Source organism: Rhagoletis zephyria, unplaced genomic scaffold (genome assembly GCF_001687245.7).
Source record: "Rhagoletis zephyria isolate East Lansing unplaced genomic scaffold, Rhagoletis_zephyria_1.1 Rzeph_scaffold_00185, whole genome shotgun sequence".
Classification (NCBI taxonomy): Eukaryota; Metazoa; Arthropoda; class Insecta; order Diptera; family Tephritidae; genus Rhagoletis; species Rhagoletis zephyria.
Window position 1 is genome coordinate 19,951 of NW_016157269.1, and position 27,890 is coordinate 47,840.

The following is a 27,890-nucleotide window of genomic DNA, read 5'->3' on the forward strand; positions in this document are numbered from 1 at the left end:
AGGCCTTAATATAAAGGACGGTAATATTATCTATGCTGCCAGCTGTCGCCCAAGAGCGGCGATGCTATTAAGTAACAAACTAACGTTTCTCACTCTTTCACAGTTCATTACGGCAGATCTCGATCCGGTATGGGCCAAAATTCCGACTCCTAGGGGGGTGCAAGAGGCAGTACTTGCCTCCGCGTACTTCCCGGGTGAGGACGAGATAGCCCCGACACCTGAAGTAAAGGCGCTTACTGATCACTGCCGGCGGAGTGGTATACCTTGGATCCCCTGCTGTGATGCAAATGCCCATAGCACTGTTTGGGAGAGCACCGACACCAACAAAAGGGGTGAGTACCTCCTTGAGTTTATAAGTAGTTATAATATAAATTTTATAAACCATGGCAATGAACCAACGTTCAGGAACGCTATTAGAGGGGAAGTCTTAGATCTTACTCTAAGTAGTCAGATCATGGCAGCGTCTGTCACAAACTGGCGCGTCTCAGGCTAGGTATCAATGTCGGACCATATGCACATAGAATTCGANTTAGTCCCAGAGGACTATCCAACCACAGTGTGGTCAACGGATGAGCTCAGAGCTATCCAAAATGCCATCCTCAGGGCGGTCAGGAGCAACACAGTTAGCGCTGTAAAGCCTATCTTCAAGGAATGCACCTTCCACTCGGGATGGCTATCCATCAGTTGCAGAGATGCTGCGACCGCGGGGTGGATACAGAACACTGTTCCGAAGCTGGCTCCATGGAAGGGGGCGAAGATGAAAGTGGCAGAAACACCTCGCCGCATCATTCTTGTGGGACCTTTCCCGGAGCTGGACAGCTCTGCCAGCGAGGATGCGCTCAGTCTGCTTCAGGCACAGAATGACGGCCTGAGAATTCCGGACTGGCGCATTCTGAATCGAGTACGCAGGTCAAAAATGGCGAAAATCACCATTGCAGTGGACCCGCTATCAGCAGGCACGCTAAAGCACCGCGGGAACGTGGTAAACTATGGCTTTANTCGAAAATCGAAAAGGCTCTGGAGTCTAAGAACATAGCCCTTTGTGCCTTTATTGACATTTCAGGTGCTTTTGACAACACGTCATACAGAGCAATAAGAGATGCCATGATATGCAAGAGAGTGAGCCCCATCATAAGAAATTGGGTGCTTTCTATGCTAAAAACAAGGAAGATCAGGATGGAGCTGGGAGGCACGAAAGAATCTATTACAGCCACAAGAGGTTGCCCTCAAGGGGGTGTACTCTCTCCTCTTCTGTGGACTATGGTTATAGACGAACTCCTGTTCCTACTGAACGACCATGGCTTTGAAACACAAGGCTATGCAGACGATCTGGTAATTTGTGTAACAGGGCTGCATGGCGAAACGATCTCCAACCGCATGCAACAAGCCCTGCGCATTACGCAAAGATGGTGTGACACCAATGGATTATCCATTAATCCTACTAAATCCNTTCACAGTTCATTACGGCAGATCTCGATCCGGTATGGGCCAAAATTCCGACTCCTAGGGGGGTGCAAGAGGCAGTACTTGCCTCCGCGTACTTCCCGGGTGAGGACGAGATAGCCCCGACACCTGAAGTAAAGGCGCTTACTGATCACTGCCGGCGGAGTGGTATACCTTGGATCCCCTGCTGTGATGCAAATGCCCATAGCACTGTTTGGGANCTACAAACAATTACGAATAATTTGATACCTTAGCAAGAGGTGTGCTTTCAGAATAAACTAACTTTTAAAGATAAAATATTCTGCGATTTTGAGCGTAATTTTTATTCCAAAAACACCTTAATTGAAGGCACATTTTGAAAATACGGCGAAACGATCTAAATCTTTCTATAACTGCTTGTCCTTATAAAATTACATATACCCGTAAAATGCTTCAAAAAATTTGTCTCTAGAAGTATGTAAAAACCCTGATTTACTACTTTTAATGATTCTCCTTCTTTTAGTCAGAATATATCGCGAGTGGTATCAAAGCAACTTTTTTTCGAAAAATGTTCTGATAGTTGCTCTTACTTAATTGGAGTCTTCTAAATTCAATGGCGTCCTCAGTTTTATCCTATTGGCTCCACTTTTCGAGATAGCGGTACTTGAAACTTTGCTTAAATTTAACTATTTTATAAAAAAGTCCCTGAGTTTTGAAGATATTTTACTAAAATTTTGCACATAACCGTTTTTTAATATTACCTTAACTATTCCATAAAATCATCGAAATCGGTTCACTAAAACATATAGCTCCCATACAACTGATTGATCAGAGACGTTGTTTTGCGTTTTAACTCCTTCAATTAAACAGGTTAAAATTTAGTATAGGTTCAATTTAACAAATAGCACGCATACAATTTATTATTCAGATATGAAGTTAGAGTCATAACGTAAAAACACATATCTGAGTAATCAGTTGTATTGGAGCTATATGTTAATGTTAACCTATTTCGAAAATTTTAGTAAAATAACTTCAAAACTGAGGGAGTTATTTATAAAATAGTTAAAATTTAATCAAATTGTCAAGTACCGTTATCTCGAAAACCGGAGCCAATCTGGTAAAACAGGGCATGCCATTGAATTTAGAACGTCCGGATTAAGTGAGTTCAACTTTCCAAATCTTTGCTCAAAGTTTATAAAAGTTACAGTAATACAATTTTTACCAAAATTCGACTTCACATACTAATTTTCAACAATTTGGATACAATATTTAATGAAATATCGTAGTGTTTGCATTTTTCGAAAATACCGTTATATGGGAAGGGGGCGTGGTTACAGTCCGATTCCGCCCATTTTCAAGACCAACATACCTTGGGCAAAGGGAAACCTACATACCAAATTTCGTTGCAATATCTCAATTTTTGCTCGAGTTTTCGTGTACACGGACGGACAGAATAAAGTTAATATACCCTTGTGCACAAGTGCGCTCGAGTATAAACAAAACTAATCAAGTTTAAAGTACATCCATCTTTTGTATAATTTATAAGCATATGACCCAAATCGCCGAAAACGAAACCACNTATAAAATAGTTAAAATTTAATCAAATTGTCAAGTACCGTTATCTCGAAAACCGGAGCCAATCTGGTAAAACAGGGCATGCCATTGAATTTAGAACGTCCGGATTAAGTGAGTTCAACTTTCCAAATCTTTGCTCAAAGTTTATAAAAGTTACAGTAATACAATTTTTACCAAAATTCGACTTCACATACTAATTTTCAACAATTTGGATACAATATTTAATGAAATATCGTAGTGTTTGCATTTTTCGAAAATACCGTTATATGGGAAGGGGGCGTGGTTACAGTCCGATTCCGCCCATTTTCAAGACCAACATACCTTGGGCAAAGGGAAACCTACATACCAAATTTCGTTGCAATATCTCAATTTTTGCTCGAGTTTTCGTGTACACGGACGGACAGAATAAAGTTAATATACCCTTGTGCACAAGTGCGCTCGAGTATAAACAAAACTAATCAAGTTTAAAGTACATCCATCTTTTGTATAATTTATAAGCATATGACCCAAATCGCCGAAAACGAAACCACGGAAAAAAATTTTTCTCAGGTTTCGCAGATTTTTGATTATATCTGGGTCATGCATATTCTAAGTTATCGGACAACGTAAATATACACGAATCTTCTTCTCTCAATCATGAAAATTCACTTAATCCCGAGAAACCTTTAAGTTAATGAAAATTAAAAACGCACAACATGAAATTAAGGGTTGTTTATATTTAAGGACCACCAATTTATGCATTGTACTTGCTTCTCTTCGCTTGCCCTGTATTACTTTGAAGTTAATAAAAACAGTATTCGATAAAATAATCAGCGTTTAACTTTCTAAGTGAAAATAAAGTCGGCAGAATTTCTAATGTAAAGTGACAGTCCAAAATATCAAAAGGTTTTTTGGCGCGGAATCCACCAGACAAAAGAATTGAAAAATCTGGTTTCTTCGAGCATTTTCGGCCTTCTTTCACAATAAAATAAAGCAGTTTCTTCATTATCCTTTTGGAAAATGGGCGAGACCCCGCCCACTTATGATGAAATGCTGTATCTCAGTAGCCGCTGCACCATTACTTCCCAAACTCGGTACGAGTTTTGCCCCGAGCTAAGAAATCTGTTGAAAATCTTTGAAATCGGGCAACAACCACGCCCACCTCCCATATAACGGTAATTTACAGAAACACGAAAACTGCGATAAATCAGTAACTACTGAAGCTTATTGACTTAAAATCGATAATTACAATAACCGCTTAGCACAAAATTAGAGTATTATACATTTTTGGATAATGGGCGTGGCGCTGCCCCCTTATGACCACAAATGTGTATCTCGTTAACTTCGGTGATTCGTCACTTTTTACCAAGCTCTGTGCACTTAATAACTCTGGTACAAGGAAGAAATTCGTTGAAAAATATTTAAATCGGCATAAAATTACACCCACTTCCCGTATAGCAATAAATTTCAGACATCCGAAAACTCCGATATTTCAATAACTGAGGACGCTAATTTACTCCAAGTTAGTAGCTACAACGATATCTTAACAATGAATAAGACTGCTATATACTTATAGGAATTGGGCGTGGGCCGCCCACTTTATGACTACAAGGTGTATCTCGGTTGATTTAAACCAAACTTGGTTCAATTATTTCATTAACTCTAACACTCACACAATTATCGAAAAAGTTTGAAATCGGCAAAAACCTCCCTGCAAATCATCATCATGCAAATGTAGGTTAGAGAAAGTTGAAATGACGATATTTGATACCTGCACCAGGTATATAAAGTTCGGTTTCGCCCGAACTTATACTTCTTTACTTGTTTCAACTGAACTTACATCTATTCTAGTGGCAATCGTAGAAGCTTTGTTTATGGCTTAGTTTGACCACTGAAGAATATTGGCGAAAAAGACAAAAAACACAATAGCGAATATCGAAATAGTAGTTATCGCCTCTACTACAGAAAATTCGAAATTTGAAGAAATCCTGGACGCGGGACTGTATGGGCGAATAAAATTTATACAAAAGTTAAAAATGTTATCATATGCGGGGAAATTTAGCTTTTATGGTTTCAATAGATTAAACAATGCCTTCTAACAAATGCAAAAGTAGAGCGTTTGTAGATTTCACACCATCATTCAAAAGGAGACTACGTCGGTCTAAGGCGTAATGATGGTTTATGGAAGAAATTAATTAAAATTTCAAATACAAAAAATATAACAAGAATTACGAATTCGATGATAGCTAACACCCGATTTACATGATTCAAGTACTTGAAAGCAATTCTCGTTCATTCTCTTTTGTATTTTTTATTCGCTTGACGGTACAGACGCATGTTTGCTCTTCCCTTTTCTCCTCACCGGCTCTCTTCCACTTGCAAGCAGAATTGAATTCAATGCCTAAATCGTGTAAAACCCATGTAAGTAAAGTGTTAATTTTTCGTATTGGCTGTTCTAAATGCAATGTAAATTGTTTAAGAGAATACATAATATGATTTTGTTAACTTCTTCCTTTTCACCACTTTTCTTTATAATTTTGTATTCTTCAAAATGAAAGCGGAGCTCCTCCCATGCCAACAAGTAAAGATATTAGCACGGGAAAGGAAAAAGAAAAATATTGAAAATGCATCTGATCAAGAGATGATTATACCTAAAATCAAGTGATTGTACCTAGTATTCCTTTAAGTCAGCAAACGTCGGAAAAAGGCACAATTGTACCTACTTTTTCATCCCTGATTGCAGCATGTCGATTTTTCGTTTTTCGTAACGGAGCTACGAATTACAAATTACGAAAATTTGAGTTCTAGAATAAGAGTGTTAAATTATGTGGTCATAAGCAATAACCGCCAACAGCAAAAACTGGCCATCTGGTAAAGGTGTAGAAATAGTACATATTCGAGAGTACTAGCTTTAATTTAAGCCTAAGTGGAAAGTTCTATCACCTTATACTTCATTGCTAGAGCTTTTCAAATATTGGAAAAAACGCAATTTTTGGAACTTTGACCTCATTTTCATCAAAATCAGGAGCTGGTGGAAACTTTATACTTCCCGATTCGTAATCACCACAAGAAACTCTTTCAAAAACAGCTTTAACATTTGTCTCACCAAAATCAGTGTTGCCTTGAATTCTCTCAACTATATTTTTTTGGTAACAGTTTACCGTTTTTTTTTAGTCTGAACCAATTTTCTGAGAAATTATTAATATTTAAATTGTTTTAATGTCACATAAAAAGAAGACTCATCCGAAAAGAAGTCATCAATAAAATAGAGAGAAAGTTTTCAGACCTTGTGGCAGTAAAATAACTTTCGGAAAAAGGATTCAGGATTAATATTTCGAAAGAAGGAGCAGCTCCGATTTTAAAATCTACGTATTTTAAATCGGGAAGTGATACAGAGTCTTCCCAATGAAGCCGATTTTGGAACCATTTTTTTCGCCATTTTGCCCGGTTCAGGCATAGCGTGTTCAATATACAGCCGTCCAAATCATAACATAAAAGCCGTAATTGCTATGAGATTCCTATATAGCTAACCACTTTCTTACTTTGGATCACACCAGAAAAAATAAATTGTACGGGGGCGGGAGGGTAGGGGCCCACTAGCGAGATTTCTCCCGGGCCCGGATTTCCTCTCTACGGCCCTGCTCATTCCTAATTTGATTCAGGAGAAAATTTTGCATAAGAAATTATGGAAAAATTTCATAGGTCAGATATTTTTTAAATCTGTGAGCTAGTGCTATTCATAACATACATACACATATTTGTAAATTCTAAATTAAATAAATAATAGTTACAATTGTTTTTAATTTTCTGGAATTTTTTTATTTTGTTAATGAAATAATCATGCTTATTTTAATTGTTAGGTTTTCTATTAATAAATCAACTGTGTTGGTAGTATGCTACAGGTTGAGAAAGCATACGAAAATTATGGACATGAGACTACAAATCCCCTTGCAGCATTGCTATGTACAAATAATTTTTTTCGCTGCTATAGTTTGCCGATTACCGCAAAAGCAGAAAGAAAAACCACCCAGTCCGCACGAAATATCGCGTATACACAAAGCTCATACGTATTCCGTCGATTTACTTCGTCTCTTTTTCTCTGGGCTTGTACCTCATTATAGTATTGTCTAATCAAATTTTCCGGCGGTAAATGGTTCTATGCATTTGTTGAATGTGTGAAACATTTGGGTGTTTCATTTAAAAAAAATGATAATCGATGTTTGCCCTCTTAAATATCGAACGTATCTAGTACGGCGAATATCGATATTTTTGCACCTCTACAGTATCGTCGCGCGTAAATCACCGCTTCTGGTCTAACAGCGCAGTTAGTCAACGACGTAGCGTAAACATAGGTTGACGTACGTAGCAGCATATCAAATTTACTGTTGATAGAGAGAGAGAAAAACAACGGCAACGTCACCGCCATGCGGTGGTGAGTTTTCGTTAACACGCGAATCCCATAAGGTAGATCGTGTCTGCGTTAACCTACGTCTACGCTACTTCGTTGACTGTTTGAGCTTTTAAGTACTCTGGATGGAACTATCGATGAATCGATTTTTTTGCGTTTTTGTTAAACACTGATGGTTGATGGCAACTATCGATGTTTCATTTGTGTACTTCTGTGAATGCAAAGAACGACGAGTTAAAGGAGGAGCAAAAGGCATGAACCTATGAATTATATTAATTTCTAGTTTATAACATTTTCGAGCTAAAATCTAAATATTTTCGAAGACTTAATGAAAAACATTTAATCTCTTTTTTAATAGGTTTATGTTATTTGGCTGGAGTATTGCAATAAATTTGTAGGCAAATAATGTCGAGATATCTGCAAAACCCCTTATTTTTGGTCCAATATGCCTCATATTTGGAATGTATATTACAGGGTGAGCAAGGCCGAGGCCGAAAAGAGCCTCACGTAAATTCTAAATGCTACAAAGAGCCACAAAAAACAACAAAAACAAAAATTTAATTTTTAAGCAAAATTATTATTATAAATGAAAAACATTATTTTTATTATTACTCTAATATACATAAGATAGATATTAAAGAAAATGCAAAAGATTCTTTGGCAAAATTTTCAAAATCTGGGTTTACGTCCGTTAAAGCCGTTCGTAACAGTTCTGTTAAATGTTGGTTAGTCAATAGGTACGCTCGTTTAAAGTCTCTAGTAAAAAATGTCCAACAGCAAAATTCCGGCGAAATGTCATCTGTTCTCTCACAAGAGGAAAATATCCAAAATAGTTCGCGAACAGAAAATTTGCAGAAACTTACCAGTTAAACGAACAGCTGACAGAAGNAAGCCGTTCGTAACAGTTCTGTTAAATGTTGGTTAGTCAATAGGTACGCTCGTTTAAAGTCTCTAGTAAAAAATGTCCAACAGCAAAATTCCGGCGAAATGTCATCTGTTCTCTCACAAGAGGAAAATATCCAAAATAGTTCGCGAACAGAAAATTTGCAGAAACTTACCAGTTAAACGAACAGCTGACAGAAGTTTTGTTTGCATTCAAAAGTATAAAATTGAAAACGTAAGAAAACAAATCCCGAAGCCTTATCCTGACACAGTTCACTGACTAAACGAATAATTACTTACTTCTTACAATTAATTATTCGCATTTTCCTATTTTAACTTCCAAACCATCAAATTTGATTTGCGGATTTGCGTAAATACCAACCAGCTGTTTTTGATCAGCTCTTTTCTTGTTGGTAAATTGCTGTTGGCAAAAATTTTTTCAGCAGAAACTAGCAGCTTTCCCTCAAAATGAAATAGCAGTTTGCTCTCTCAATTTCCCCTACTTTGCAAGTTTTTTGCGTACGCGAACACAAAAAGCTGATAGTTTTTATAACCTTCAATAATTATCAGGTAGGCGAATTCAACTAATTGTGAACGGTATTTATACGTTGTTTTCAACAGCGGATATTTTAAATCTGGTACTTGTTGCCGGAATTCAAGCAATGGCAAAGCTTTATGTTGGATTTCCAGTGCCTTATCTTCTTTTAACTCAAAAACTCCAACTCTTTTTCTCTTTTCTTAAAAAGAAGTATTTCGGATATTGTAAATTCATCCTCAATTATGTTACATAAAAAACGGTTTATGAAATATGCAAACGTACATTTAAATAATTTCAAATCGGCAAATCTTTTTTCAAAATTTGCTTTTAAATCATCTGCAATATTTGTTTCTAGGCATGGAAAATGATGAAATATTCTTTTTTTTGAGATCATGATTAAAAAGGCGTCGTTTAGCTTCCACCATAGATCAGAATGATAGAATACAAGATTGCGTCCATCAGAGAGGATTTTTGAGAATAAGTTTTGTGTGACGGCACACTGGCAAGAATGATAGAATTGTATTCTCTCAATCGTGGCACACTGGTGCATTTGCGAGAGAGAAATGCCAAACCGAGAGTAAGAATGGAAGAAGAAAAAAATGTTCAAGTAAAACGTAAACAAGTTGCACAAGTGTGTCGCCATACAAACAGCGATTCTGTCAAATTCACTGAGAGTGGAATAGCAGTACCGAGATGGGCGCCACCTTTGTAGGTATTCACTATACGTACGGTGACCATAAATATGGATTCAAAATGAAGGACAATTTTTCAAAAATATGCCCACATATATTTACGTAGTATAAAAATATCAAAAGAGTATTTATGATTCTAAATTCTTAATACATTTTAAACTTTAAAAATTAACCACGTTTTCTTCATTGATATTAATCCTTTTTTACATGAATATTTATAAAAGTATAGTAAAACATATTATAATTACAATAGCTTACACGAAAAGTGAAAATCTTTAAAAGATTATTTTATAGGCAACTTTTGAGTCGTTCAAAACGAAAACAATACCCTTCTTTCTTTGTTTTTTTGGTTCTTTTCGCAGTTATTTGTCAAAAATCGACGTCATGAATCGACGTAAACGACGAGTTACAAAGTGCCCTTTATAAAAATATATAACTTGTGCAGATTGCGCTCCATAGCATTTACATTTCTAATCCGATTTTCATTATCTTTGGCTCAAAGTTTACTGTAATGATATATATTCTTTATCGAATTTTTAAACTAATGAAAAAAATAATCAAATGAATCTGCGTATTTGATTGAAAATCTCACTTTTTTCGCCTGTAGCACTAATAATTTTCATTGAAGTCGCCACAAGTTATATATTTTGGTAAGAGGCACATCAACACCCTTCGAGCTGTAAGTCGCTTACGTTAATTTGGAGATTTTTTCATGAGATATTGAAGAAAAGCTAAGAAAAGTACCAAAAAAACACTTTTTTGAAAAAATCCATCCATTGTCCGATAATTTTAAAATAACGAATAAAATGCGGGACAAATGCAGGACACTTGGAAAAAATCAGTACATTTTCAGGTTTTTCAGGTTTGAAAAACTACGCAGGACCGACCTTTGAAAAACAGTACGGTCCTGCAAAAAACAGAACGGATGGTCACCGTAACTATACGCCAAATCTTGGAAAATACCCGCGAGAATAGGATCGACACACACCATCTATTTGTCGATTCCAAAGCCGCTTTCGACAGCACGAAGAGAAGTTGTCTTTATGCTGCGATGTCTGAATTTGATATCCCCGCGAAACTAATACGGCTTGAGCAATACCATCAGCTCTGTAAGAATTGGGAGAAAGGAGGTTTCAGACAAGGTGATTTCTTTAATCTGATGTTGGAGAAGGTAATAAGATCCGCAGAACTGAACCGCTACGGCACATTAATTTACAAGAGCGTTTACAAGAGCTGGTGTATGCCGACGAAATCGATATTATTGGTAAAAACAAGGGCTACGTCTGTTTTGCCTTCTCGGGATTAGATAGAGAAGCAAAGCGAATGGGTCTGGTGGTGAACAAGGACAAAACGAAGTATCTCTTGTCATCACACAAACAGTCAGAGCATACGCGTCTTGGCACACATGTTACTGTTGACAGTTACAAGTTTGAAAAAGTAGACGACTTGGTTTAGGAAGAGGAAGGCCTCCTCTGCGTTGGAAAGACCAGGTGGAGAAGGACTTGACTTCACTTGGCATTTTCAATTGGCGTCAGTTGCACAGAAGAGAAATGGCTGGCCTGCTGTTTTTGACTCGGCCAAAATCGCTTAGGCGGTTACAGCGCCAATAAAGAAGCCCAAGAAAAAAAAGTTTACCTTCAAAACTTAAAATAATTTGCGACAAATCAAAAACCTTTTTATTCTCTCGTTGTAGAGACGAATTCAAGTTTTGCAAATGTTCCATCATACCGGTAAAGAACATTAAGTCAGAAAGCCAATTTTCATTATCCAATTGCCAGTAATGTTCGATCTCAATTTGCGTATGTGTATATAAAAAGGTAAAATAAAAAGACAACACAATGGAATAGAATATCCAGGAAAGAAATATGTATTTTAAAAAGTAAAAAGAGCCAAAATGTTCTAAGCAAAGAAAAAGAGCCGCGCTTTGCTAAGCAAAGAGCCGCATTTGGCTCAAAGAGCCGCGTTTGCCCACCGTTGGTATATTACTTACATGGGAGGAAAACCTACATTAAAAACTTATTGGGTCGTATTCATAGTAAAAACTAAGTTCATACCTAAAGCTTGTTTCGAATTTTCGACATAATTTTTAATGGGCTATCTGTCAAAAAAGCTACAACTAACTGTAAGTATCAACTTAATTTCGACCTTACCCGTCATTATTAAATTATACGATTTTTTTAAAGTACCGTGACGCAATTATCTATTTACAGTATACGTACTCGTAGTTGGCTTGGGGAGCTTTTGAATTAAAGAGCGAAAGAGCTAGCTCTTTTAATTGAACTAGTTTATTAGTTCGTTCATTAAAGTGAACTAAAATTTTCTGTACCAAAACTCCAATAAGGATGGAAATGTAATTTTAACACATATGGCGTCTCGCTTTTTGTTGTCGCCCATCGACCATTTAGAAAAATTTCTTTTTTACTTTACAGATAAATTCAATAGTTTATATGTATGTGTTACAAAACTTACTTTTTTGTTGTTCTTCAACTCACCTCCTTCTACCGAAGTAGTTTAATTAAGTGAACTATAGTTCAATAAGATGACCGAACTAAGACACTGAAAGCCTAGTTCATTGAGCTGAACGAACTACACCATTTCCAGTTGTAAATGAGAAAGCGTCAAACGAAATTGCGAAAGCGTCATTTGGAAATGAGAATAGTCAATTGTAAATGCGATATCGTCATTTGAAATTGAGAATAGTCAATTGTAAATGAGAAAGCGTCAATTGTAATTGAGAGTAGTCAATTGTAAATGAGAAAGCGTCAATTGTAAATGAGAAAGCGTCAAATGAAAATGCGAAAGAGTCATTTGGAAATGAGAAACTCGTTTTTATTCAGAAATTATTTAGATATTATTAAAAATGCAAGTTTATTATGTCCCAACTTGCATATCTTGTAAAGATAAAGCATTTCCATGGAAAGATGTTGCGTGCCGAAATACCGCAGTCTCCTCCGGTGATTATAGTTTTCGCGTCATCCACCAACTTCTCCAAATATTGCCAGTGTAAAACAACTGAGACTTCCCGGCGAAAGGAAAACAGAAGAGTGTTCTCTATCGAGCTACATACATTGATCCGAGACATACCGTGGGTACATCTTAGCTTCAGGTCCAAGATCTTTCGATGTTTTTCCCAGTCATTAAAGCGTCATTTATAATTGACTAATCTCATTTACAATTGACGCTTTCTCATTTACAATTAACTATTCTCAATTACAACTGACGCGTTCGCATTTTCATTTGACGCCTTCGCATTTACAATTGACTAATCTCATTTAGAATTGACGCTTTCTCATCTACAATTGACTATTCTCATTTCCAAATGACGCTTTCGCATTTTCATTTGACGCTTTCTCATTTACAATTGACTATTCTCATTTTCGATTGACGCTTTCTCATTTAAAAATGACTATTCTCATTTACAATTGACGCTTTCGCATTTACAACTGGAAATGGTGTAGAAGTTAACTAATCTTTAAAGTGAACGAAAAAGAGCGTTAAGCCCTGCGCTTGACAGCTTGTTTTTTATAGCTGTGTTGTTGTGTTGTTGACCGCTGCAGTCGAAGGGTTAGAGGTGCGTTCTAGCACTCCAAATAACCTGAGTTCGAACCCTACTCAAAGCACTATCGCAAAAAATATAGGAAAAAGGTTTATTCTTAACACCGATCGCCCCTCGCCAGATAATGGAAAACCTCCGAGTGTATTTCTGCCATGAAAAAGCTTCTCGTAAACAGTGTTGTCGTTTTGATCCATGTACTTCAAAACCGATACATGTATGTATGTACGTGCAAATTTTCGGAAGATACATATGTACATATCGTCGTTTAAAGTACAAAACGGCGTATCAACCAAATGCAAAACTGCGTGTGTGAGGTTGCATAAATTATTTTCTAGAGAGTAAACAACTCATATTTCAAAATGGTATATTTCAGGGCGAATGGATAAGGATTGAGCTAAGAGCTTATGTGAGCAAATCCAATTTTTGGCAGCAAATGTCAGTTACGCGGTTTTGCAGAATGACGATACGCGGTTTTGTACTTTAGTATTCAGTGACATCTTTTAAAATTGGATCGAAAATATTGAAACGAAAGAAAAGTGCTTTAAACGAACAATGTATAATGATCTGACTGCATTCAGTTTTAATTTACTTTACTTCCCTCATTCATAGCTCTGTGGCTGTAGAGCGTATATTTTCTAATTTAAAATTGATCCAATATGAAAAGAGAAATTGGCATCCGTTACAAACTCTTGAGAATATAATGGGGTGAATTCATAGTCAAAATAAAGTTGGCACTGAAGTCTCAGCTTTTTGACATACATAAATTCCAACGAGTTTAACGTGGAATATACCACATAATTTGATAATTCACCTAAATAATCGACAGCTAATAGTTTTAGGCATGTACATATATTTGTATTTAAGTTTATGTAAATCGATACATATTATTTTTGTTCGCCTTTATAGTTACAAGATTAAAACCAATAGTCTCTATTTTGATAGATTGTCGTTATATGTAAAATATAAAATATGTCCTTCATAACATATGTACATATGTATGAATGTGAATTACATGATTTTTCGGCTATTGACAATAACCGAAATCAAAAGCAAAACTGTGAAACCAAATAGCATTTTTAACAGGTTTTTCTAACTTGATACTATGATACTTTAAAACAAATTTGTGATACATTTGATCCGTTTTTAGGTTTTTTACGATACATTTTTTCTTGCCGTTCGAAGGCAGGGTAAAACTGACGCACATCACATATTGGAGGAGAAGGTCGGCCAAACACTTTGCGTGTAAGCGCCAAAATTCAATTATTCGAATATCCGGCTTATAACATTTTTGGAGGCAACAGTGAAATGGGTGTATGAATTAGCCCCCACTGAATTAACCCCCACCGGGCAAAATGACTTAAGCCCCACCAATTTTACAACGAAATTAAAAATGGCGGAAAGTGGGGCTAAAGTCATTTTCGTGGGGATTAATTCATTTTTTTTAGTGGGGATTCTGTCATGTAAGAACCCCCACATTTGGTGGGGCTTAATTCATTTTGATTGGTGGGGATAAAATCATTTTCGTGGGGTTTAATTCAATTTAATTCCGTGATCTTTTATAAAAATAAAACAAACAGTTAGCAACGTAAAAATATAATACTTTTCAAATTTTATTTGATTTCTTTGCTTTCTTTCTCCATATTTTCGTAAGTCTCCGTTACAAAAAACTATTTGATTAAGTATAACATTATAGCTATAGTACTTGTGAGCGTTTGGAGAATTTTCAAGCCATAACAGTAAATCTGATATTTTTTTTTGGTGAGTTTTTGTGAACGGTATCCATCGTATTAGTTGAAAGAGTTGCGACTCGCTGATTCCATTAACGAAAGCAAAAACACAAACTACACCGGTCGACGGCCAAAATTTACCAGAGACGCCGTTATGAAATTCGTATGTAAAATCACCCCCTGATTCCGAAAATCAAGGTATTTTTAATTTTATGGTACCGTTTTTGAGATATTTGCAATTTACCGTTTTTGCAAAAAAAAAAAAAATTGGGTCCACTTAATCATATATATCTCAAGAACGAATTAAGCAATTCCAAAACGGTTTGAAGCTTTTAAAAGGTAATAAAATTTTCTATAAGCTGTGCATACAACACTTTTTGCTAGGCCCTGTAGATTCAAAGATAACGAACAATCATTACCGATTTTTTCAATTTTTTTTGTAAAAATATAAAAAAAATTGTACTTTGCGGGGAAGGATCTCGAAAACCTTTTATTTTTTTGCAGATTTTTTTTTTCTCCCTAAGCTCTGTTATATTACAAAAAAAATAAGGTATCATCGAAGAAAATCGATGCAAAACTACGTAAGTTATAAGCGATCAAATAAAAATACCCAGGTTGCTTAATTTCAACGTATACCTCAAAACGTATGTATGGTATAAAGAAGAGTGAAATATCTAGCTATGCTCTGTTTCTATTGAGTTAAAAGTTCAATTTATGAATGAAATTACCCATATTTTTAACTTTTTTTTTAAATTTATTTATGTTTATACTATATTCTAACAATCTTTATCTTAATTTGATTTTACTATGTTGTCGAAATAATTATGTGTTCTACTTTGACGCTTATTCAGTTTAGGATCGGTTTCTCTTATGAGAAACCAGCAGTAATCACCCATCATTGCGACGTCCCAGAATCCTTGATATCGATTCTCAATTAATTTCATTTGCTGATGAAACCTTTCGCCATGTTCATCACTTTCGTCGCCAAGATTTGCCGGAAAAAAGCTCAAATGTGAGTGGAGAAAGTGAATTTTTAAAGACATATTTACGCCCATTTTCGCATAATTATTGATTAGGTCGTTCACTATCTGCTCGTAGTTAGGGCTTTTGTGTCTACCGAGAAAAGAAGCAACGACCTTTTCAAAGGATTCCCACGCTGCTGCCTCAACTCATGAGAGTAGTCCTTTGAATTGATTATTGTTGATCAACTTTCTTATTTGTGGTCCAACAAAAATACCTTCCTTTATCTTGGCTTGAGAAATATCTGGAAAAACTGTTTTCAAATAGTCGAATGCTTCGCCTTCTTTGTCCAAAGCCTTAACAAAGTTTTTAATGAGACCGAGCTTGATGTGTAAGGGTGGAAGTATGAGTTTCTCTTTCTTGACAAGAGGGGTGTATTTGATGTTATCCACACCAACGGTAAACTCGACTCTTTCCGGCCAATCCTTTCTGACGTAGTGGTCCTTACGAGCTCGGCTATCCCACTTGCAGAGGAAGCAGCAGTGCTTGGTGTAGCCACTTTGTAGACCGCATAGCATTGCAACGACTTTGAGATCAGAACATATTTTCCAATCATGCTCTTCATATTTGATAAATTTGAGTATTTTTTGCATTTCCTCGTAGGTTTCCTTTGTATTTACTGCATGTGCAATCGGGATAGAAGGCTTTTTGTTACCAATATGCAATAATACAGCCTTCAAACTCAGTTTATTGCCGTCTATGAACAATCGCCACTCTTTTGAATCATATGTTTGACCAAACTCTTTGAATAAACCAGGGATGTCGTTGCAGTAGCATATACTGTCTTTCTTGGTATAGTGTTTGGAAAATGGTTCGTGACGAGTTCTACTATATGTCACCTTAACATCGGATGACACAAATTTAAATTGTTGCATACGAGAAGTGTGGATCTCGGCCTTTTCCTTGGATAGTTCCAAATCTCTTATCCAATCATTAAGTTGTGCTTGTGACAGAACGTTTCTTTCGTTTTCCATGCGAAATTCAGTACAACTTGATCCCCCGCACTCAGATGTTACTGTTGACAATGGAACTGGATCCGCAACTGCCGTTGAATGTAGTACTGGTAATGTCACTGTAGGTACGCTAGCATAGGTTACTCCTCTTGATCTTTCAACGCCAAGTACTTTTGTTTGACAAATATAACACTCTATTGAATGGCAAGTAGGTTCTCTCCATATCATTGGTGTATCAAATTTTGTTTGTTGTCCTGATTCCCACTGAATCAATTCTACTCGACACGATGTACACAAAGTGTTCGGTGTCCATGGTTTTTCAGCATTTTTAGGCTCAATTCCAAAATACTTGGAGTATAAAGTTTTGATATGATCTGAGAACACTCGTCGTCGCCTTATGATAGTATATTGGCCACACATGAAACAGAACATATCTGGATCCTTATTACACTCAAATTCTCGCGTCCTTTTACTCATTTTATTTTTTTTAATAAATCACGGTTTTGAAATTAGACTTATGAACTGAACTATCTCCGGCGAGCCTTGAAGATGTTATGAAGTTTCAAAGCGCATTAACTCATATTTATACTCGGAACAAGAATAAAATTGAAAAAATCAAATCTTACCTAGACAGAAAGGTTCCTTTTTATAACAAGCCGGGAAAAGAAAATACTACCTGTTTTAGATGTAGGCTTTAGAAATTTTCTGTGTCTTATAATTTTGAAAATCTACCTGCATACTTACCCAAGAATGATAGAATACAAGATTGCGCCGATCAGAGAGGATTTTTGAGAATAACTTTTGGGTGACGTCACACTGGTGTAATTGCGAGAGAGAANTGGCAAAACGTGAGCAAGAATGGAAGAAGAAGAAAAAATGTTGCAAGGAAAACGTAAACAAATTGCACAAGTGCGACGTCATGCAAACAACGATTCTGTCAAACTCGTTAAGAGAGGAATAGCGGTCAAGGATCGGCGCAACCTTTATATTCTTTCAATCGTGATNCTTACCCATAACTGACGGAAATACATGTTTATAACTACATGCCTACAGCAGGTTTCGAACCCAACCACTCTTCCTTTCGATGCAACCACTCTACCTACTATAATACAATTCGAGTATTAAAAGTACTATTTGATTTATTTAAAGAAAAAGTGTTATCATTGTTATGGTGTTATTCGTTTATCCGGATAATATCTCACTTGCACTTTATACCTTTAATATATGTATGTATGTATAGGTACTTACATTGAAGTTGCGCAACCTGGGTATTTTTATTTGATCGCTTATAACTTACGTAGTTTTGCATCGATTTTCTTCGATGATAGCTTATTTTTTTTGTAATATAACAGAGCTTAGGGAGAAAAAAAAATCTGCAAAAAAATAAAATGTTTTCGAGATCCTTCCCCGCAAAGTACAATTTTTTTTATATTTTTACAAAAAAAATTGAAAAAATCGGTAATGATTGTTCGTTATCTTCGAATCTACAGGGCCTAGCAAAAAGTGTTGTATGCACAGTTTATAGAATTTTATTACCTTTTAAAAGCTTCAAACCGCTTTGGAATTGCTTAATTCGTTCTTGAGATATATATGATAAAGTGGACCCAATTTTTTTTTTTTGCAAAAACGGTAAATTGCAAATATCTCAAAAACGGTACCATAGAATTAAAAATAACCTTGATTTTCGGAATCAGGGGGTGATTTTACATAAGAATTTCATAACGGCGTTTCTGGTAAAGAGAAAAAGTTGAAATTTGTGGTCCAGTGCTATTAATTGCGCCTTATAACTTTTTTTTCCAAAAAAAGAATCAATTATAAATCCAGGAACATGAGAAAAGTTTATAGTATCGCTTTTATTTAGTAAGATCTTCCTTGCGTTTATACGATTACTCTCTATTTGTTTCAATTTTTCCATATTCATTTTTAAGCAGAATACGCAGAACTGTTTTTAATAATCACTCTATTAAGATTGAATTGTCAAAGATTTTTCCTTTTACGAAAGGTTAAAATCACTAATAGTGCACATTTCGTAAAAGGAGAAACCATAATTTTGTAAATTATAAAATAATAGAAGGGAATTTTTCCTTTTACGAAAGGTTAAAATCACTAATAGTGCACATTTCGTAAAAGGAGAAACCATAATTTTGTAAATAATCATATAATAAAAATCCATCTCTTACAACTATTTTTTCATGGGATAGTGAATTTGCTGCTGGGGTTTTTTTTGCATTCAATAATAGAGCGTAAACTAACTGTTAAACCGGTTTTGCATTCAATTGTCTAATAACTATGTTATCACATTACATTATATTATGCAAATTTAGTTGTTATCAAATCTTGAAGCGAATAACGCGACGTGATAAAAACATGACTTTAAACTATGATCACGTGGTTGGAAAAAGAATAAATAGCAAATTGTTATATGTTACAGAGGAAAAACAATTATATTCCAAAAAAACTATTAAAAAAGAAAAATATTTTTATGCTTGTTAGGTGAAAACATGCAAAGCGAGGGTGTTTTTGGAAAGTGAGGTGTGTTATAAGGTTAAAGATTTCATTGATCATAATCATGAAACTCAGGAGGATACGTACAGGGAATTAAAGATTATGAATAATATGAAGACATCCTGTATGGAAATACATCAAGATTCCACTGAACCGAATTGAATTTTTGTTAAAATTTTGATTTAAAAACTTGAAGTTTAAAGCAAGCAAAATAAATTAAAAATGAAGTAAAGTTGGGCTAAAGTCATTTTCGTGGGGATTAATTCCTTTTTTTCGTGGGGATTCTGTCATGTAAGAACCCCCACGTTTGGTGGGGCTTAATTCATTTCGATTGGTGGGGATAAAATCATTTTCGTGGGGTTTAATTAATTTGTTTTTCGTGGGGATTCTGTCATTTTTGGTGGGGAAAGATTCACTGAGACATTGGTGGGGCTTAAGTCATTTTGCCCGGTGGGGGTTAATTCAGTGGGGGCTAATTCATACACCCCAGTGAAATTACTACATTTTGCAGGGAAAATTAACAACCGTATTTTTGGCGAGAGATAAATTACACAGGCCAACAAAAATGTGGAAAAATTTTGGTGCGGAAAATGATTAATTTGTTTTTGATAGACTTTTTTATGCTGATTACGAATTAGTAGGTATAAAGTTTCCATCAGCTCCAGTAGCTCGTTTCTGTAACAATTCTCTACCTTGTTATCTACTACTAATGAGTAGAAGAGAATGACGTATATTCTCTTCCAGTATAGAAATAGTCGGTAGAGAAGAGTTACAGAAACGAGCTATAGATTTTGTGAAAAACAAAGTCAAAGTGTCAAAAAATCGCGTTTTTTGCAATATTTCAGAAGCTGTAGCAAAAAACAATGGGTGATAAAACCATTTAGGTTTAAAATAAAGCTAGAGCTCAGGGCTTCTATAGCTTACTTATATGTCATTTACTGAACAGTTTTTGGCAAAGATTAAGTACCTACCACAATTAAACGAGAAAGGTTGTAGGGCCTTCCACTTAGTCCTAAATTAAGGCTTGAACTTTCGACTACAATCTCTGGAAATACCATCCCTGCACCTTGACCCTAAGGTAGGGCTGCCATAATCCTGAACCCATCACCAGGACACTTATTCCCTATAAATACGGTTTCTTTGGTTCTAGCGTTGCATTATTTTGAAGTATTTTCTGATATTATAAGCAATGTAGTTTTGTGGCACAATCCGTAGAGCTGAATGATTGATGATGATGAAACGTTCAAGTTCTGAATTCTTTTTAATCAGAAAATAACAAATTTCTTTTGACAGTGACGTAAATGGGAAAAGTGTTTGGCGCTTTTAACGTGGTCTTGAAGGGTCACCGAAATTGTGCATATGAAAACTGTGCATCTAGACATTATTTCGGTTTCGACCGAAACTGTACATGTATACTTTATTTCGGTTTTTGCCATATGCATTATTTTGGTTTTCAACCGAAACTGTGCATGAATGCATTACTTCGTTTTTTTCATATGCATTATTTCGCTTTTAAAACGAAAGTATGCATATGCATAATTTCGGTATTTTCTCATATGCATTATTTCGGGTTTCAACCGAAACTGTGCATGTATGCACTACTACTGTTTTTTTTCATATGCACTATTTCGCTTTTAAAACGAATGTATGCATATGCATAATTTCGGTATTTTCTCATATGCATTATTTCGGTTTTCAACCGAAAGTGTGCATGTATGCATTACTTCGGGCTTATCATAAGCATTATTTCGGTTTTCAACCGAAACTGGGCATGTATGCACTACTTCGTTTTTCACATATGCACTATTTCGGTTTTGAACTAGGAATGTTAATCCCGGGTCTCGAGAATCCCGGGATTCTTGGCAAGTAATCCCGGGACTTTCGGGATTTGTAATTTGCACTGATGGCAATAACAGAAACTCCTTTTCTTGACCAGTATTGGCTATATTTCTTTTTTTATTTAATAATTAATATTTTTTTATAAATGACTAGCTCATTGTACATATAACACCGCGCGATAGTAAATTTTAAACACGAATATCAATATATTCGCGAAACCATGGGCCAAATATAGTAAAATTACGTTTTTAGTTTTTTACTCTGACGTCAGTAATTCAAAAATGATTCAAAAAATTCAGAGAAATGTGCTAACAGAAGAAGTATGGGTATAAAATTAATGAGGAAGTCCTGTAGAATTTAAACATATTGAAGTTTCTAGTGCAGAACGGCTGGTCAATATTCAAAATGCATTTTGAAATTTTATCCTTGAAATTTCGCAATATTTGTTCGAATTTCGTTCTTCTAACTTTGTCAAATTAAAAATTACCTATTCGTCATGGTGAATCCAAAAAATTTAAATGTTTTAAATTCTAAAGAAATTTCCTATTGCATTTGTTACCCATATTTTTATTCTACATTAATCATATCTTTGAAATTACAAAGTTATTCAAAACAAATCCTGCGGTCAGAGAGAAAAAATAAAAACGCCACCTTAACTAAAAAGGAGGTTTCAAACCATGGTACAATAATTACAGGTATTATCTTCCTAGAGAGTTTTGCTTCACATCGAAATTCGTGCTCCCTTATTTTCATTTTGACGCAGTTCAATGTTGATTCTTTTACTTTTATTTGGCTTTGTTTTTTGTTTTCGCTCAATTTAATTTTTATAATTTTTCAAAACAAAAGAAATTTGAAATTAAGTGAGCCATACAAATTTTGAATTTATTTACAAGCGAATGTTTTTTTCCGGCTTTTGCCAATTGAATAAGTTCTCTGTAAGATGGTTTGTTGAAAAAAATCCGTGAACATATACATATGATATATGGGGTATGGAAAATTGATATTTCCAGTAGTAAGCGTTTTAGTTTGGGCAACAATGATATCTTTTAAATAAGGCTGATCGGAATATGCGCTCTCTGGGAAGATAATACGTGTAATTATTGTACCATGGTTTCAAACCCATTTATTTATTATTTATTTCATGGTAGGAGAGCTTCCCAAACAATATAGAAGCAATTTTTTCGATTCAAGTTGTTGAAAAGAAATGAATAATGACTAATCCCGGTATTCGGGGATTGCAACAACGCCATCCCGAAAATCCCGGGGTCGGAAAAAGCCGAAAAATTAACATCCCAATTTTGAACCGAAATTGTGCATGCATGCATTATTTCAGTTTTTGTTATTAGTCCGGTCAATTCAGACATTCGAGGTTACAAAAATTCTCACCCAGCTGAAAATTGGTAGGATTGTTCAAAACACCATCATAAATGAAATCTAAAAAGTCCTCATCGATCCGATACCTGGAAAAAAGTTACTCGGGGTCAAAGGTCACAAAAATGGGTTTTTCGCTTTTTTCAACAAAACGGTACGTTGAATAGGTGATTGACTGTCAACCTGTGCGGATATGTTTTTTAATCGCTCCGCCGAGAAATTATTAATTATTAATAATTCACATAAAGCAAAGAAAAAAAACAGAACCAACGCGAAAAGAATGTCTCTGGTAGACCAAGTTGTTCTAACGCAACAACAAACCACTAGCTTAGCAACAAGCACAGTAACAACGGTGACAGCGGTTTCACAACGCAGTTCACCCACACCTGCACAAACGGAAATTTCGGCACCAGCCCAAGCCAAGCAACGCAGCTCAGCGCAAGTTGACCTACTTAATCCAACAACCCGTACATTGACTCAAACGGGTATTGATAGGTATATACAAGTCAAACGANCAGGATTTTCTGTTAAAAATGTTGTCAATATTATCAACAGAGCAAAAATCGCTCAGCCTATGTTTAAGGTAGAACTTAAGCCGGAAACAAAGCCAATGAATAAAAACGCAGTGCACCCAATCTACAATTTACGATACCTTCTACACCGAAGAATAACAGTGGAGGAGTCGCACAAGCGAAACGGTCCCGTACAGTGCACAAATTNGAAACAAAGCCAATGAATAAAAACGCAGTGCACCCAATCTACAATCTACGATATCTTCTACACCGAAGAATAACAGTGGAGGAGTCGCACAAGCGAAACGGTCCCGTACAGTGCACAAATTGTCAAGAATTTGGGCACACCAGAACATACTGTACCTTGCGCCCTGTGTGTGTTGCCTTTGGCGACCTTCACGCTTCCGCTTCTTGCAAGGCTATCAAAGTTGATGTGGCTGTAAAGAAATGCAGTAACTGCGGAGGTAACCACACCGCTAATTATAGGGGATGCCCTGTATACAAAGACTTAAAGTCTCGCATGAATCAGCGCAACACAGCCGTACGCTCTTCCACAACTCCAACTAGCTCTTATACCAACACCTCACGCATCAACCACTACCCCAGGAGCCTTTTTTGCCAATGCGCAGCGAGTTCCCAACGTTTCTTTTGCCGACGCGTTAAAACAACAAACGCAGCCAAGCACGGCGAAATCAAACTCCAATCAAGAAACATTTGCAAATATTCAAAGGAATAATACTGAGCAAATGCAGCCGAACCCCCCTACTTGTGGCATAGAAGGAATGATATTGAATCTTACTCATTGTATGACTCAATTCATGTCTACTATGCAAAATATGATTCAAGACCTCATAAAGGCTCAAAACCAATTGTTGCAAATTTTAGTGAATAAAAAATGAGTGAATTGAAAATTTGCTTATGGAATGCTATCGGTGTAAACCAGCGTAGATTAGAACTCAGTCAATTTCTCACTGAATACAACATAGATGTTATGCTACTGTCCGAGACACATTTAACAAATAAATATAATTTCTCCATACCTGGATACAAATTCTATGCCACAAATCACCCAGATGGTAAAGCTCATGGAGGCACAGCGGTGCTGATTAGAAATCGTCTAAAGCACAATATTCTAGAGTCAAAAGCAACAGCCTGTCTGCAAGCAACTACCATATGCTTACGAAACCGCGACCGAGACTTGAATCTATCGGCTATTTATTGCCCACCGCGATTTTTAATTTCTGAAAATGACTTTAAAGATTTCTTTGATAGCCTGGGTAATAGATTCCTGGCAGGAGGCGACTTCAACGCAAAGCATACGTACTGGGGATCACGCCTTATTAACCCAAAAGGGCGGCAGCTATACAATACCATTATAAACAGGCACAATAGACTAGAGGTCACATCTCCTGGTAAACCTACTTACTGGCCTACCGATATAAAGAAGATACCAGACCTAATAGATTTCGCAATTACAAGAAACATATACAGAAATAACATAACAGCAGAAACTCTACCTGAACTATCATCCGATCACTCCCCTATATTAATAAAACTATATGAACAGACCCAAAATATCGAAATTGAGCCTCGTCTAACTTCAAATAACACCAACTGGCTTAAATATAAAAAGTACATCAGTAGTCACCTTAAATTAAACGCTGCACTTAACTGCGAGCGTGATATAGACTCCCTTGTTGAACATTTTAAAGAAACCTTTACTACAGCCGCTGGCCTGGCAACACCAAATCAAGTCCAAGTACCACCTACGCATACATCAGTTACAAATACCGAAATAGAAAAACTTGTGGCAGAAAAGCGGCGCCTAAGAAGACAGTGGCAGAGCCATCGCTCACCAACCTCACAGCTACTGTATAAAGCTGCCAGTAGAAAACTGAAACAAGCACTCAAACGTGCAGAGGATCGCAACTTGCAAAGGTACATTAAGAAGCTTTCCCCGAATTCTACTGAAAGATACTCTCTATGGAAATCGCTAAAATACTTCAAACCACCAGTGGCTACAGAAATGCCAATTAGGAACCAATGTGGAACCTGGGCTCGTAGTGAGCAGGAGAGAGCCGAGTGTTTTTCACACCATTTAAAGAATGTGTTTCAGCCAAACTGTCCAACGAACAACTTCAGGCTGCCACGGCTAACCAAAAATACAAATGAGCTATACACACCTAGCAAGACGAACTCTTTAGAAGTAAAAGCTATAGTAAAGCAGCTTAATCCAAAGAAATCGCCGGGTGCTGATTTTATAACTCCGAAAATGCTAATAGAGCTACCGAATGTTGCACTAGCAATTCTTTCTGACCTTTTCAACGCTATCCTCAAATTCGGTTACTTTCCGAAATCATGGAAAAGGTCGAAGATAATCATGATAGCCAAACCTGGAAAAGACGCAACACAGCCGTCCTCATACAGACCAATAAGCTTACTGCCCTGTCTTTCCAAAGTATTCGAAAAAGTACTCCTATCAAAGATATCTCCCTTTCTCCATGAACGCAATTTAATACCAGCACACCAATTTGGCTTCCGAGAAAAACACGGTACAATTGAACAAGTTAATCGAATTACAAATGAAATCAGAAGGGCATTTGAGCTCAGAGAGTACTGCTCTGCAATTTTTCTCGATGTGGCACAAGCATTCGACAAAGTGTGGCACGACGGTCTTATATATAAAATTAAAAAATTGTTGCCGCCGGAATTCCACAAAATATTTGAATCATACATAACTAACAGAAAATTTGCTGTTAAAGTATCTAATTTCACTTCAGAAGACATGTCGATAACGGCTGGCGTTCCTCAAGGTAGTGTACTCGGGCCTATGCTGTATATCATCTACACTTCAGATATTCCAACTAGCAAGAATATACTCACATCCACCTTCGCTGATGATACCGCCTTAGTAAGTCGTAATAAATGTCCCAACAGAGCTTCAAGAGTACTAGAGGAACATTTACTACGCATAGAAGAATGGCTGGCAAACTGGCGCATAAAAGTCAACGAACAGAAGAGTAAACATACAACATTTTCACTCAGACCGCAAGTATGCCCCCCAATCAAATTAAATAATGTCCATATTCCACAAGCCAATGAGGTGACATATCTAGGAATACACTTGGATAGGAGACTAACTTGGCGCAAACACATATCAACCAAGATTACACAAATGAAGCTAAAGTCAGCTAGCGTGAACTGGCTTATAAACAGTAAATCAAAACTGAAACTAGATTATAAAGTACTTGTATATAATACAGTGATTAAGCCTATATGGATGTATGGTATTCAACTGTGGGGAACGACCTGTGCAACCAACATTGACAGGATCCAAAGATTCCAATCTAAAACGCTAAGGGCCTTAACGGGAGCACCGTGGTATGTCCGCAATGAAAATATACATAGAGACCTTGGTATATAGATGGTTAAATCTGTAATCGACAGCAGCAGAGAAAAATACAAAATAAAACTGCGTAACCACCCAAATCCACTGGTAAGTGGCCTGTGCAACACAACAAATATAACACGCCTGCGAAGAAGAGATCTACCAGCCTTTAATTAAGCGACGTTAAACCAACAGGGCTCAACCCCAGGGTTTGAGCTAGATTATTGTAAAATTACACGTAAGATTTTTAAACTTTTTGTTAGGCTTAATAGATGTAAAATAAGCAGATCCAACAAATAAATGCAAGTATAATTAAAAAAAAAAAAAATGTCTAAATACTTTTTTTCCTAAGAGCCACCGTTTCCGAGATAACGATTCAAAAAGTTGGAAGAATTGTAATCGGCATAATATGTATAAGTACAACAAAGGTGGCGTGGAAAGGTGTGCATATTATGACGATTACAACTCTTCCAACTATTTGAATCGTTATATCTCGGAAACGGTGGCTCTTAGGAAAACAAGTATTTAGACATTTTTTATAGATAATTATCTGGTCTACAATTTTTGTCTAAACTAATTTTATGATAAACTTACCGTTTTGCTTGACCCCGAGTAACTTTTTTTCCAGGTATCGGATCGATGAGGACTTTCTAGATTTCATTTATGATGGTGTTTTGAACAATCCTACTAATTTTCAGCTGGGTGGGATGGACGATTTCGTAAGGGTTATAATCCCTAAGCGCGGCCGAAGGCCGCCTACGCAGAAAGAAGTTCTGCACAAAAATTCTTCCGCCCCGTTTTCCGGCAACACAGAAAGAGGAATTCTACTTCGTAAGGGTTAAAACCCCAAGGCCCGGCCGAAGGCCACCTACGCAGAAAGAAGTTCTGCGCAAAAATACTCCTCCCTCCTTTTCCGGCAACACAGAAAGGAGAATTCTGCTTAGTAAGGGTTATAATCCCTAAGCACGGCCGAAGGGTGCCTACTAAGGATGTTAATTTTTTCGATTTTTACGATCCCGGGATTTTTGGGATGTCGTTGGTTCAATCCCGGGATCAGTCCCGGGATTTAGATATTTATTATTTTTCAACGTGAAAAAATTGCATCAATATGGTTTGAGAAGCTCTCCTACCATATAATAAATAATAAGTAAATGGGTTTGAAATGTACTTTTTAGTTAAAGTGAAATTTATTTCATAAGTTACAAAACGAGAGACAGTGATTAAATGTATATGCATTTAGGACCAAATCCACAGTGCGTAGTTAACCACTGACAAAAGTTTAACTATTGATTTTAATATACACTACGCTCAGTTAACAAAAGTTTAAACCAGCATGCCCCCATAGTTAAACTCTTGTGAAATTTAAATTTTTTATGTGGAACGAATTTCGAATTTTAATAGAAAAGTATTGGTTTTTTGAATTTGTATATTTTCAGCCGATATGAATTTTTATAGTTAACTATGTGACTCTGAATATAAATTTAAAGTTAACTCTTGTTGGTTGTTAATAAGGCATTCACATT

The 27,890-nt window shown here is 36.2% G+C and overlaps 1 protein-coding gene across 1 annotated transcript; it reads right to left on the minus strand.

Moving 5' to 3' along the window:
• Nucleotides 1–15,595: 15,595 nt before the first annotated feature.
• On the minus strand, nucleotides 15,596–17,990 carry LOC108357958 (uncharacterized). The gene is made up of 3 exons (XM_017609049.1): nucleotides 17,763–17,990; nucleotides 15,969–17,496; nucleotides 15,596–15,918 (listed from the first exon to the last, which is right to left on the minus strand). Coding segments are annotated over exons 2-3 (1,263 nt in total). The 5' UTR covers nucleotides 17,230–17,496; nucleotides 17,763–17,990; the 3' UTR covers nucleotides 15,596–15,916.
• Nucleotides 17,991–27,890: the final 9,900 nt, after the last annotated feature.